The sequence below is a fragment of the Hippichthys cyanospilos genome, chromosome 2 (assembly GCF_059441005.1).
Source record: "Hippichthys cyanospilos isolate Australia breed blue-spotted pipefish chromosome 2, RoL_Hcya_1.0, whole genome shotgun sequence".
In the NCBI taxonomy this organism is placed as follows: domain Eukaryota; kingdom Metazoa; phylum Chordata; class Actinopteri; order Syngnathiformes; family Syngnathidae; genus Hippichthys; species Hippichthys cyanospilos.
The window spans coordinates 7,334,063-7,347,687 of NC_142370.1; the positions used below are offsets into that span (position 1 = coordinate 7,334,063).

At 42.1% G+C, this 13,625-nt stretch overlaps 1 protein-coding gene across 5 annotated transcripts; it reads left to right on the top strand.

The window, feature by feature from the left end:
• Positions 1 to 823: 823 nt before the first annotated feature.
• Positions 824 to 13,392, top strand: ormdl2 (ORMDL sphingolipid biosynthesis regulator 2). Of its 5 annotated transcripts, none has more exons than XM_088402064.1 (6): positions 825 to 1,157; positions 3,095 to 3,347; positions 9,342 to 10,842; positions 11,538 to 11,711; positions 11,933 to 12,084; positions 12,859 to 13,392. In XM_088402064.1, exons 4-6 carry the CDS (start codon positions 11,538 to 11,540, stop codon positions 12,992 to 12,994), a joined length of 462 nt encoding a protein of 153 aa, XP_088258190.1. In that variant the 5' UTR covers positions 825 to 1,157; positions 3,095 to 3,347; positions 9,342 to 10,842; the 3' UTR covers positions 12,995 to 13,392. The 5 variants fall into 5 exon arrangements, with proteins under 5 accessions (XP_088258218.1, XP_088258227.1, XP_088258190.1 ...); XM_088402074.1 differs by having other exon boundaries at positions 3,095 to 3,276; XM_088402092.1 differs by lacking the exon at positions 9,342 to 10,842 and having other exon boundaries at positions 824 to 1,157; positions 3,095 to 3,276.
• Positions 13,393 to 13,625: the final 233 nt, after the last annotated feature.

The following is a 13,625-nucleotide window of genomic DNA, read 5'->3' on the forward strand; positions in this document are numbered from 1 at the left end:
TCATTCCCAATTTCTTTGTAAATAAGCTGAACAATAACAATAAAGGCTATTGTTTTATCATATCAGTCCATATTTAACACATTTCCAAACACCTTTGAATATATTAGCAAGAAGAGCTTGCCAGTCAGTGGCAGTGGTTGGTATGTCCGACTCACAATTCTTAATTCATGGTTTGTGGAGTTTGTGTGTTCTCCCCATGCCCACGTGGATTTTCTCCAGGTGCTCTGGTTTCCTCCTACAATCCCAAAAACATGCAAGCGAGGTATAATGGACACTCCAAATTGCCCTTAGGTGTGTTTGTGTGTGATATGTTTCTGTGTGCCCTCAGGTTGTACCCCGCATACTGCCCCATGACGGCTGGGAAATGCACCAGCCAGCCCGGGATCCTTGTGAGGAAAAGCAGCTCACAAAACAAATGGATGGAGGGTTTGCAAGTCAGTAATATTGAGTCCACATCGGCAGCTTCACGATGTGATGTCACAATAAAATATCAATTCTTTTGCAGTTTCACCTCCGCCACACACTTCAAACATTTGAAGTGGGGTCTCCAAACTTTCGGTTGGAGGCTCTGTTTCGTTCCACACTGATGACTAAGGGAGTGCCGCGGAGCGTTTGCGCACACCTGGTGCACTTTGCCGTCTGACATCAGCGGCGAACGGGAGGCTGCCATGTTGAAGTGCGACGGGCCACAAAGCGCCGTCTTATAATCAGTCACCCGAACCCCTGCCCCGGGGGCCAAAAGTCAAAGAAGCGTCGGCCCAGGCCTGATGTAACACATGTGCGAGTCTCCCCTTTCAAACTTCAAACTCCAGTTTGTGAACAAAGTCCTGTCTATCTTTTGTGAATGGAAATCTGCAAGCGCCCGAGCAAACTCCAGTTGCCGGCAAGCGCTGCCTCTTTGTCGCTTCTCCTCAAAGAGCGCCTTTCGTTTCCCACGCGGCCCGTCTCGAGGGCGGCGAGTCGGCCCAAAATGTCGGACCCGGCGGCGAGGACCAGGAATTACGGGGGACCCTGGGACTTATTTTCAGAAGCCATTTGCTTGTGTGTGTCGATAAGAGCGAAGCAAGAGGAGAAGAGATGAGACAATGTGCTGGTCACAGCAGAAAGGAGACTGATGCTCTTCTGTCAAGCAGTAGATGGAGCAGATACCGTTGTAGGTGAGTGCATGCAGTGTCGTGGCGGCCGCCGTGTCAACAGATAACTATCTGCAAATAACAACGCTTATGCAAGCCACAATGGATAACCGGGTGGGGGAGGAAAAAAAAAATCATAATTCCCAGCCGCTCAAATGCTGCTACTTTGCAAACTGTTATGTCAAATTTGACTGTTCATTTGGTTACATTTTCCGGCCTTCGATTCCGGAATAGTAAACGTATCAAGGTGATTTATGAAGTACTTAAAGATGCTTGAAAGCAGGGGCGATTCTAGGGTTTGAAGCTTTAGGGGCGCTGTGCTTCCAGCAGGACGAGACCAACCTAAACGTTTTCGACATTTGAGCACAATTTCATTCCTTCTTTTTTTTTTAAACGCGTGCATAACAATTCTGGGTCATAGGTATCCAATCATTTAAGCCACTGATCCGAACATTTGCGAGTTTTGACATTCAGCGAAACAACAATTGCAATCAAGTGCGAAACCTGACAAGATGAAAACAGCTGCTAACTTCGCCAATAACTTTAAGCCTCTTGGCCCAGTTCACCCAGGAGCATCACGAAAAACAATTGAGACCGTTTCGGAATACCTTAAGAACGATTTATGAACCGTTGCAAATGAACAAACACTGACAAATCCTTGATGTGAATGCGCATTTGCTCCCTTTGTTAAAACTCACGTCATTTGTTGACGTTTCTGTAGGATAAGAGCTATAGTCATTTGTACACTACCGTGGTTTTAATATCGGTATACTGTATGCTTGCTTCTCCCATTCCAATAGAAACATAGGACAGCTGAGCTGTCTCTAAGCAGTTGAAATGTTTCCTAGCTAGGAAAAAGCTAACTCCGACAAAACAACATAAACACTGAGCTGCAATTAAATTCTGCGACAATGAAGACGTGAATATAAAAAATTAATTTAAAGGTGATGAGTGGTAAAATATACAAGAGCTTCTACATACCAAGAACTGTCTGCATAGGTAGAAATTAAAAAAAAAAAAAAAGGAGGGAAGTTGTTGTAATTTAGTCGGTAAAATATTTAGTTCCATCAAATAACACTTTCCCAGTTTTTGTAATGACATGTCGCCTTGTGGGTGAAATTTCAGCTCCCTAGTGTCTTCTTTCAATGCTTTCCCTTTAATGCAGGGTTAGGGTTGGTGGTAGGCAGATTATTTGTGTGTAGAATCCAAAACTTAAAATTTACAAAGCTGTGCTCAACTAATTCATCAGACAAGTTAGACAGGTCAAACCAGTAACTGAATCTGAATATGTTCTTTTGTATTCAAATTATTGATCAATTGGAAACCTAATCAACAGATGAGTCATTTTTTAGAATCAAAGTTAGCTGTAGCCCAAGGTATATTTGAGTAGAAGAATTTTGTGTCTGCTCAGAGGCCTGTCAGGCAACAAAGCTACGCGTTGGTTTGTCGGCGCTACACGACCGATGAAATCCTGAAGAAGTCGTGGTCTTATCTTGCTCGTTATTGATGTCGTCATTTAGTGTTCAAGGATCACGATAAATATGGCTTGTCACCAAATCAAACTTGAGAGGAGTGCTCAGATTGTTTTTACTCTGGACATCTATTTGGTTTCAAGCTAATCATAAACCATGAGGGCCTATTTAGCAGGCCAGTATCACGCCATATTACACGACGATAAAAAGTTCAGATAAAAAATGACAAAGGCAAGCTATTGTCGCGTTTTCCATCCGCCTGGCTCTGGTCGCGTCACATTTCGACTCATGCGATGCAATCATCTTGAAAACGTCTTTGTCAAAAAACCTCCGTGTCACATCACGTCAAAAAGTCACCTGCGTGCACCAAATAAGTCAACAATTGCGTCAATAAACACGAAGAGCCACGCAAGACGTAAATCAATCACAGCGCGCGATAAGGCTCCGCAATCATTAACTCCTTTGCTGACGATTCACGTCCACTTTCAGCCGCTGGTCTCCGGGCCGGCCCAGACAGACCCTTTGGACGCCGGCTGCCGCCACGTGCTCCCAAAGCACGCAAAAGTCACTTCCGCTAATCTACCAGGCTGCCTCCACTGTCAGGAAGAAGTCAAGCTAAGCGCGGCAACAGGTGTTCATGCTATGCATGACAGCAACATACCGCCAGTGCGGTGAGAAAATGTAACCTTCACTTGCCGAATCACGGATGGAGATCAATGACTTGCTACACTTTTATTCTGAAGTAGGTCCCAGCAGCGTGTCAGGGCATAATGGCTGACTTGACTAATCACCAACTTCAACAAAGCTTACATTGTCCGGACATCAAGTTCAATTGCGATGCTAATTAGGGGCGTGTCGTTACATAAAGTCTTCATTACGATGGCGTTATGCAAAGCCATTGATTAGCGGTGACTCCAATGGTAACGGCTAACAGCAATAGCAGTGGCGATCAACACTAGATGCTTGCAGCGTTGGTGGCTGGCAAGAGTGGTCAGATGAATTTTCAGAAGCAGTTGAATGGATTTAAATGACTCGTTTGATGCAGTTGCCGTTCTTCCTGATCACATTTGAGCAAAGCAGGCTCACTCAAATCAAAGCAGCTGTGGTTTTGACATATTTCACAAACCAAATGGGAAAATCACGTTCAATCGTTAATACAGGGCTTAATTAATGACATTGACATACGACAGTAGTTGTCAGTGTTTACAGATGGCTCGAGCTCCCTTATAGCTGAGTGAAAAGTAGCCCCTAGCTCTAGGCTGCATATATACAGTGACCCCTTGTTTTTTCTCTGTTAATTGGGACTGGAAACGTTTCAGTGGTAAACGTGAGACCTAGTATGTCAGGAATGTGTTTTTCCCCCCAGTAATTGACATGAGAACATTTTAGTGCAGTTTGCGCATCCCTGGTTCAAGTAATAAGTTTAGCCCTGTAAGGCAGCGGTCACCAACTCGGGTCCATGAGGGCACTTATCCAGCATGTTTTCAAAATAAACCTTCTCCAATGCACCTGATTGAAATGATCAGGATAGTTATCAAGGTTTTGCAGAACATCCTGATGAACTGTTCATTTGAAAAAGGTATCACCAAAAAGATGCTGGATAGGTACCCTCAAATCAGAGTTGGTGACTCCTGCTTTAAGGCCCGAAATTGTCAAACACAAGTCCACGAGGTTCTCCGTCCTGTGTGTGTCCTCTAAGAGAAACTTGGAAAACATACAAGACACAGGCCCTCGCGGATTGGAGTTTTTCTTTTGATTAAGTCAGGCATGTCCTCGGAAGCTGTTATCCTGCAAGTTTTTGAGGTTTCTGTCCTCCCAACAAACCTGAATCAAATGATCAGCTCATCAGCAAGCTCAGTGGAAGCCTGATCATTTGAATCAGCTGCATTGGACGACAGAAACATCAAGATCATGCAGGCTGGCGGCCATTCAGGACCGGGTTACGGATATTTCTGGATTAAGTAAAGGTAGTACCGTTATTTTTACCATTTTTTCAATGTAAGTACAGTATTTGTATTTCTGCTTGAGTGCATTGTGAGTACTTGGCAGACTGTATATTTTGTTTTTGTTTTTTTATATTCTGTATTTTCATTATTGGCATGCTTTTTTTTTTACTTTCATTTAAGGAGTTACATGTGTACTTATTTGAGTATTTTTTACAGAAGTGTGAGAAATTAGAACTGTCAATGTTAAATCAGTAAATATGGAGATTTAAGTTTCATAAAGCATCAAAAAATGTACTTCCTGTGGCAGCTGAGCTCAGCTAACAGCAATCAAAACTTAGTTGAAACTCACTAGCACGAAAACAGACATAGTTGGGCGACTAACAAATAATTTAACTATATTTCTATTTGAGTCAAGGACGTGAGAGTTTTTGTCACATCTGAATCGGCAATATAACTTTATAGCGTGAAACTGACAAATTAGAATTAGGACTCTGCTGCCACCATGTGGCTAAATTCACCACTCGCTGCCTGGCTGAAACATGATCACCTCCTTTGACTTGAAATGGACAGATTAAAATTGAAAATGTTTCTTTCTGTCAGGTTATTAGGATTACTATTATTTTTTCAATTACACATTCTCCACCGGCAGTTGGGCCTCCAGAATCCACCTAATTGGCCAAGTGTATATTAACATACAAGGAATTTGATGTGTCACAAAAGTGCAAAGAATATTTTTCAGATCAATACTAGGACGAGGATTCAACTCTTGAGCACTCATCAGTACCAACTAGACAAAGCACACACAACTGTTTTGGGTCCTAACCTGGAGGCCCCGATTGACCCCCCCTCGCCCCCCAACTCCAAAAGGTGATCTGCTCGGCATTTACCTATGACGGAGAATCGCGGCGTCCCATCGTGGCCGAACATTCCGATGCTCAGCCGGCTCGCGGGGCCAAGGCCCATGAGCCGAGAGCGGACGGGGGCCCGAGACTGGACGCGAATGTTTGTCTGGACCAGGAGGCGCTCGCTGCTAATCCTCTAATACTCGTCACAATAAGATTTGATTGGACGGCGGGTTCAATTAATAGCGTCCATCGAGTGAGCAGGCTGACGACTGCGTCCCCGCGAACGGGCCAAATGCAAGAGAGATGTTGGCCTCGCAGCCGCAAAACATGAGATTAATAACGGGCCTTCTAATCCTCTTTGGTGGGACTGTACAAATGCTTGCCCGAATCACTTTTCATGCCTGCAACTAATTGTTGCTGCGTGTACATTTTGATAAGCACAGAGAAGACCTCAAATATTAAAGAGTTGCGACTTTGTTTTGCCATGATTTACATTGATCCACCAGCAAAGGGAATGTAAGGAATGGTACTGCCAAAATGGAATTCATATATTAAACTGGCAAATTTATTTGAACTGTATGATTCACCCTAATTGTTTATAAGAAGGAACTATGCCCTAAAGTGTAGCTGGGGTGCTCAGAAGGGAAAATAAATATGGTTGGTTGATTTGTGTTAGGTTGTCTTAAAGCAAGTTTAAAACAGGAGGAATTTTTTTTAATTTTTGAGACAACATGCATGCGGCAATAGTTGCCATGAGTGAGTGGAGACGTGACACGGCATTGTTGACAACCATCTTGCTTTCCGTTATCTCCCATTCAATGCACATAATTTTTTTGGAGAGAACATGACCGATCTGAGTCCCTTTCACAACTTTCCAGAGTCAAGACTGAAGGATTGAAGAGCCTTGTGTAAGTATTAACTCTTGAAAATTGCAAGACTGACTCAGATTGGTCACATGTGGATCAATACAACAATGTGCATTGAAAACCAGCTGTCAACAATGCCATGTTACTGTTTTTATTGCCTACTATTGTCTACTTTATTATTTGCTCTATCGTGTGGGATATAAGTGAACAGAACAGGAATTTCATTGTGTAGTGCTACTATTGCATATGACAATAAAACTATTGAATCGTGAATGTTACATCTCCATAACTTGCTAGCACATATGACTGTGAACATGGTGTCTCCAAATATAATTTTCTGCACCAGTTCTAAAGTTGCTTTAATACAACAAATAAAACCTCACATTTGGATGCAGTTTTTCTTGATCAATATATACAATTTTCCTTCTGAACATCACATGTACACTTTAATGAAACAGAATATGCCTTAAATTGCCTTTTGAGGTCTTTTTCATTCAAGTGAAAAATATGTGCAAAATATGTGCAAAATATTTAAGGTATGTTCGTAAACTCTAAATGGGCATATTTTATTTTTTAAGTTCTATTTATCTTTTGTTCTGTTCCGAAAAATGATCCAATCAGAACCAAGCGAGTAAGTGGTGATGCGCAGTAAGTAGCTCTGAGGAGGAGATGCCTGTGGCTTTTGGCTTCCTAAAACGACCCGTGCTAGAGGTGCGGTCCTTCTTGGTGGGCAAACAGACGTGCGTCCGTCGGGTCTGCCGAGCGGCTGTCGTGGTGTTGACACTCGACACGGCGTGGCCGTTTGGGACCGTTGAGCGATTCGGCCCACGTGGGATACGAGTCCCACGCACTTCTCCTTGAGCTTGAGTGCTCACACTCGCAACTCGAGAACAAGTACACGTACTTGTGTAAATAAAGTCTGTCGAAGGACTGATTCAAGTCCTGTCCATGTGTACTATCAGGGAAGGTAAAAAGGACAAACTCAAAAATGGACATCGATATGAGTAATTTTTGTTGATCAATAACAGCAAAATCCCACTGTATTTATTTTGCATGACAACATATTTTCTGCAGGTGCTAATTCTATTTTTGGATGTGCGTATTGGATTTTGTGTTATAACGCTTACTTGTCACCACTGCAAGTAAACCCGCAAAGTTGTTTGCCAGTTGTTGTTTTGCACAAAGAAGCATATTATTGTCCAATCCAGGCCAAAAAGGAGCTTAGAGCAAGGCACTGCCAAAGAATGTATTTGGAACGTAAATGTCAGGACGCTTGAAGTACTTTCAGAAGCAAGGCAATGCCCAAACGTCGGACGCCAATCACAGGTGGACGCAGAGGAGATGTTGTTCGTCATTAAATTATCTATCATGTACCTGAAGGCAGCAGGTTTCAAACTGGGGCTCCCCAAAAATGTGTGCAGATGTAAACCCAAATACAGGGAAGCATTGAGGTGAAGCTGGTGCGAACTCAAAAAAAACAAACCTCATAGCTAGCTAGCTTGAGAGCTAGATTGCTAGCGAGATAGCGCTAGCATAACAAAAAAGACTTGTAGCTGTAATTGCAGCAAATGGAGGTTCTACAAAATATTAACTCAAAGGGCGGGCAATGTTTTTGCACATCCTAATTTTCAGATTTTTATTTGTCATAAAATAGAAAATATTTCACAACTCTGTCCCGGGGCGTGGTGATCTCTCACAAATATTTCTAACTTTTTATCTTTATATATGAGGCTCGAAATGTGGTGTAATGTCAAAAAGCTATAGGTGGGCCAATACTTTTTACAAGGTACTGTAGCTAGATAGCTACATAGCTTGATACGTCGAAAGCAGACAACCTCATTTGCATTCTTTGTTCTATGCAAATGAATGCATGAACAAACATTGGCTCCAAAGCCAATTTTTGAGGAACCATTTTGGGGAATACTGCAGGTGCCATTTTGCTTTTTTTTCCCCCTCCATCTTTTAACTTTACACTCAGTTTGAAAATGTGAATTTAATCCTCCTTAATTTGTTAAAAACTACATAAGGCTTTTTTCAGGCATCTAAATAAGAAAATGAGTAATTGATTAGAAAAAAAAACAAGTGAAATGTAGTTTTGAAGTTGTGCAAAATTGATTGCACACGCTAAGTGATGATCATTTACATCATCTGGAAGGACAACATCCATGATGGTGGCTAGCGGTGGGTGAGGGGTGGGGCTGGCAGCTTCCCGGGCCTTGTTAACAAGCTCCATATCTGTGACACACCTCCCCGATAAGCAGCGTGTGAAAAAGCCAGACGCAAACGGGGCGAGCAGCAAAAAGCCAAAGAAAAGCGAGGGAGCAGAGTTTGCTCGGAGTCGACCGAACTGGAGCGCACACTCACCAAATGGCCGTTCCACTGCGGAGCCCTCTTGTGTGTTGACGTTGACCATGTCGTGGTCCTCCCGGCCGTCCTTGGCTCCGATTCTCGTTTTGCTGCCAGCGCGAGCGGCGCCAAATGGGAAAGTTTGGCCGCTGGGCCGTGTGAGAAAGGTGTTGGTGGAAGGGAAGGCCGGCGTGGCCGCTGTTATCTTATTGATTTTCCTAATCTGGGCAAATGTGGGTGGGGAGGTTAAACAGTAACCAGGCTCGTATGGACAGCCATCTATATAGCGGCTGTAACTATGGAAACGTGATGATAGAAACTCAAACAGACATCAAGTTATGATGTGCTCGCCGTTCTTTCTCATCGCCGCTCGGCTCACGAATCCTGAGTCCAATAATGTCATTGCAGTCGGCCAGGTTATGACAAAAAAAAAAAAAAAAAATGGAATGGAGGCAAATGGATTCCTCTGTTTTGTTGTTTCTTTTTATGTTTCTTCAAAGGCGTTCAAAAGTTATTAATTGTGCTGTTAAGCTAACAAAACTTCTTTGAGAGAGCGTTTACACAGTGAAGAGTGAAAAGGGTGTGCATGTACAAGGCAAGTTAAGACCTGGCACATAAAAGGATATTTCAAATCTTAAAAGATTGTTTATTAATTTTGGAAGACCCCACACAAAAGTTAAAAGTGGGCATTGAAAAGTCTATTGTGACTCAAGTTGTTTTGTTTGTGCTCTAGTCTGTACAGGTGATTGTCGTTGGTAGTAACGAGAATTGATTGGTGGACGGACTTCAGATTCCCTGATTGATGACATCAGAGGATCCAATCTTGTTTTTTTTTCGTTTTTTTTTTCCTGTTCCTCCTCCTAGGTGGCCACCTGCTCTGAAATGGGTCACCAACTCCGGTTCTCGAGGGCACTATCCATCATGTTCTCTGTGTTACCCTGCTCTGACGCACCTGACTCAAATGATCAGGATCATTGCAACTGATGATATCAATCAGGTGTGGTTGGGGTTGAAAACATTCAAAACATGCTGGAGAGTTGCCCTTGAGGACCTACTGGGAATTTTCTTGCTAGCTGTATGTGATGGATGCATATGATGGAGGGCTCTATTGTTATTTAGTGTTATGTGAATACTGAATTGTGTTAACTTTTTATTTGATAACTTTTTGTTTTGCTGTTTTAGTTTTTTTTGTTAGTTATGGACTGTTGGTATTTATAAATAATGCATTTTTGGAACACAAAAAGTGAGTGTTTTGATGGCTGCTTCAACTTGAGGATGCTACAGTGTACGAGGGCCTTTGTCCTGCAAAACACTTGATTCGACTGCTTGCTGATGAGCTAAACATTTGAATCAGGTGTGTTGCAAACAGAAACCTGGAAAATATGCAGGATATACGCCCCCATGCACTGGAGTTTAATGGTTCTAGGCTTAAAGGGTTAATTATGAATGTAGTCATTCTTTTATACTTGTTTTGATCATCAATTTTTTTTTGTTTGATAGTAGTAGTTTGATACTATAAATTGGGCCACAGAAAAACACGAATGTTTGTTAGTACGCTTATGTGAAGCGCTTCTGATTGCCTCGTCTAGCAATTTCGGCCATAAAAACGGCGTTTTTCAGGGGGATGAACTGAGAGACTCAACAAGCTGAATGACACCATCCGCTTCACAGACATTATGGACAGTACCCGTATTGGATTTGACATCACCGCACTTGTCAAGCCATCTTTGTCTGGATGGAATTCAGGAAATGCTGAAACACACGCGCGCACACACGCTTGTGTACAGTATACACAACACAGCTCAATATAAAATAAAATTGTTTTGTGCTATTCGTGTGAGAAAACCAATACGCTTTTCAAACTAGTAAAATGACTTTTCTTACCGATGTTTCGGTACTTTTTTTTCCCATACTTTGCCCGCGAGGTGTACGGAGCTGAAATTAAAATCGACCCTGCCAAGTGGTCGTGAAAGGGATCGCGGACGGATTGGGGGCGTCTTTTCGCCATAATAAACAAACCATTTTTTAAAAATAGATATAAAGAATAAGACGCGGTACCAGAAATGACCTCTTTACAATATTAAAAGAAAGGAGGGTAAACATTTTTGGCTACTTGCTTTCATTTCCTTTGGAGCGAGAACTGAAGCGTTCGACAGGGTGTTAAGGGACAGGCCACGGGGGCGGGGTCTAACTCCAACAAGTTATTTCCTGGTCAGCAACGACAACACGCCAAGGTAATGTTTAAAAAACAAGAACTCTACCAGAATTGCCCAACCTTTATACATTTTACAGGCAGTTCGTCCCGCTTGCTTATCAGCAGCTGCCTGCTACCACTTCTTCCCGGCAGAAATTGTAACTTTGGGCTAGTTTTGACGCTTTAATAATGAATGTTAGCCAGGTAGCATTCGAGATATATGTCATGTAAAGAGGTTTTTGAGGGGTCACATTCGCAACTCTCACATGCGAGGAGGGCGCACTTCACTACTTTGACTAGTTCACATTGTTAACGGTTTAGTTGCTCGTTTATTGCACTTAGCAGTCTTTTGGGCTCGTGTTTTTATGGGGAGCGCACGTTTTGTGTTTTGTGTTTGCTCTGACGGGCGGAGCTAAAAGAACACAAGATGCGTCTGTCACCGGCTTCAGGTCGACGACGATAAATTAACTTGAATACTAAATAAACTTGAATAGGAAAACTGACCGATCATTTATAGATGAGGTCAGAAGACCTTCAAATGTTTGCACAATATTTTATTTCAAGGGTGAAATCTCTTGATCTCAAGTGTCCTTTGGTACGTTTTGTATATTACTATTTTTGCTGTTATTTACAATATATAAAAATAATTGGAGGATTTGCATGTTTTAAAATCAATTAATTATTGAAAAGTTTAAATTGAAAACTGTCGATTTCCAACTGTTGTGCTTGTGTCAGATGAACGTGGGCGTGGCTCACAGCGAGGTCAACCCCAACACGCAGGTGATGAACAGTCGCGGCATCTGGCTGGCTTACCTGCTGCTGACCGTGGTGCTGCACGTGATCCTTCTAAGCATTCCCTTTTTCAGCGTATCGCTCGTCTGGACGCTCACCAATGTCATCCACAACCTGGTCAGATTAACAGATTAATTGTGATCAGTTCATTACAGTCATAGATAAAGCTTTATGCTTTTTAATCACTTTAATTGAACTTTTACTGCGCCTTTGATCAAGGTAGAGCGATATGCATTTTTTGTAAGTAGGGACTTGTCTTACCCCGGATGAAGATGTAAGGTATTAGAAAGGTCCATTTGGTGATTTCTTTCTTTTGTATTTGTGGTGTGGGAGTGCAGGCCATGTATGTGTTCCTCCACACGGTGAAGGGTACGCCCTTCGAGACGCCCGACCAGGGCAAAGCCCGCCTGCTCACGCACTGGGAACAGATGGACTATGGCGTCCAGTTCACCGCCTCGCGCAAGTTCCTCACCATCTCGCCCATCATTCTGTAAGTACGCCTCACAGGCCTTCAAATCCAACGCTTCAAAATAAACCTTAGCATACAGTATGGACATGAACTCCTCGGTATACTTACATTTGTTTAGTTCTTCCCGGAAGCATGTCGAAACAACTTTTTGTACAGTATTTCCCATTGCACAAAGTGTTCTATGAGTTGCGAGTCCCAATGTAAACAACGCAGCTGCTTTGAAATTACTTTAATTGGCCAATTTAGGGCACTGAAAACGGACTTAATTACACTGACTTTTTATTTTACGTTGCCTGTTGCCCGCAATTAGCACAATTTCTTGTATAAAATAGGCGCTAGCTAGCAGAAGCTCAAGTTTCCCCGAAAGGACTAGAAACTTCAACTTTTTACGCATGACATGAGCTCTGCTGCATATTATCCAGGCTGTCTTATCTGCAGGTTTGTTTTTTTTTTTTTTTTGCAATCATGGAATCATCCATCCATTCATGTTCTAGAGCCGCTTATTTACCAGTAAAGGCAAATGTGTGTATCTGTTTAAGGTGTCAATTTGTTGGACGATGAAATAATATAAAATAATATCAAAAGATGTGAATAAATGGCTGTGCTCAAAAGGAGTTAAAAAAAATATAGTATTAAAACGATAAAAATGATGTATAAATTGAATAAGATCTTGTTTAAAAGTTTCTGATGTGTAAATTTCATATACTTATATGATTGTTTGTATGAATTTTGTGCAATGAATGTTTTTAGTCTGATGAATATTATATTTACATGATCGCTTGTCTTTGCGTTCAGGTATATTCTGGCCAGTTTCTACACAAAATACGACGCCACGCATTTCCTCATCAACACATGCTCCCTCCTCAGCGTCCTTTTGCCAAAGTTGCCGCAATTCCACGGAGTGCGAATATTCGGAATCAACAAATACTGACAAATGAGCGCTGGATTGCGACAAGTACAAACACTGGACTTTCACAGTTTTGTGTTCATACGTGGTTACTGACTCCTACGTCTCGGAGGGTCTTTGTCCTGTCTTGGAAAGATGGTAAAATATTCAATGACGTGATTTGGTTCCGCTGTGGACCAAGGAAGAGTTTGTCCGGTCCATTGGGGGGGAAATATCCCTTTTCCCATTATTTTGAATTTCTTGTGACCAACACGCTGACTTTCTGCGAGTCTCTCAGGACTAGCCGCATTTCTTTCAACCTGTGCCTATTAATGTGAATTGTTTCCACTCCTTGTGACGTTCCCCGTTTTCGCGTGTGATTTTCTGAGCTGTTGTTATTTTGCATTTTACACAAAGGCAATAAATTGTTGTTTTGCCTAAAATGAGCTTTGGATTATTGAAGCCTACAGTTATGACTGTGAAAATAATATATACCGTATTGGCAAAAACCTGCATTAGTTACTATCATACAGCTATTTTTTTGTATTGGGATCATTTGTAATTTTCAGCAAATTAAACCTATGACACTACTAGAAAGTTTAATCATGCTGCCTATAGTTCACAACCGTGGTCCAACTTGTGCCAGAAATGCAATATTAAACCCAATATTTTGATA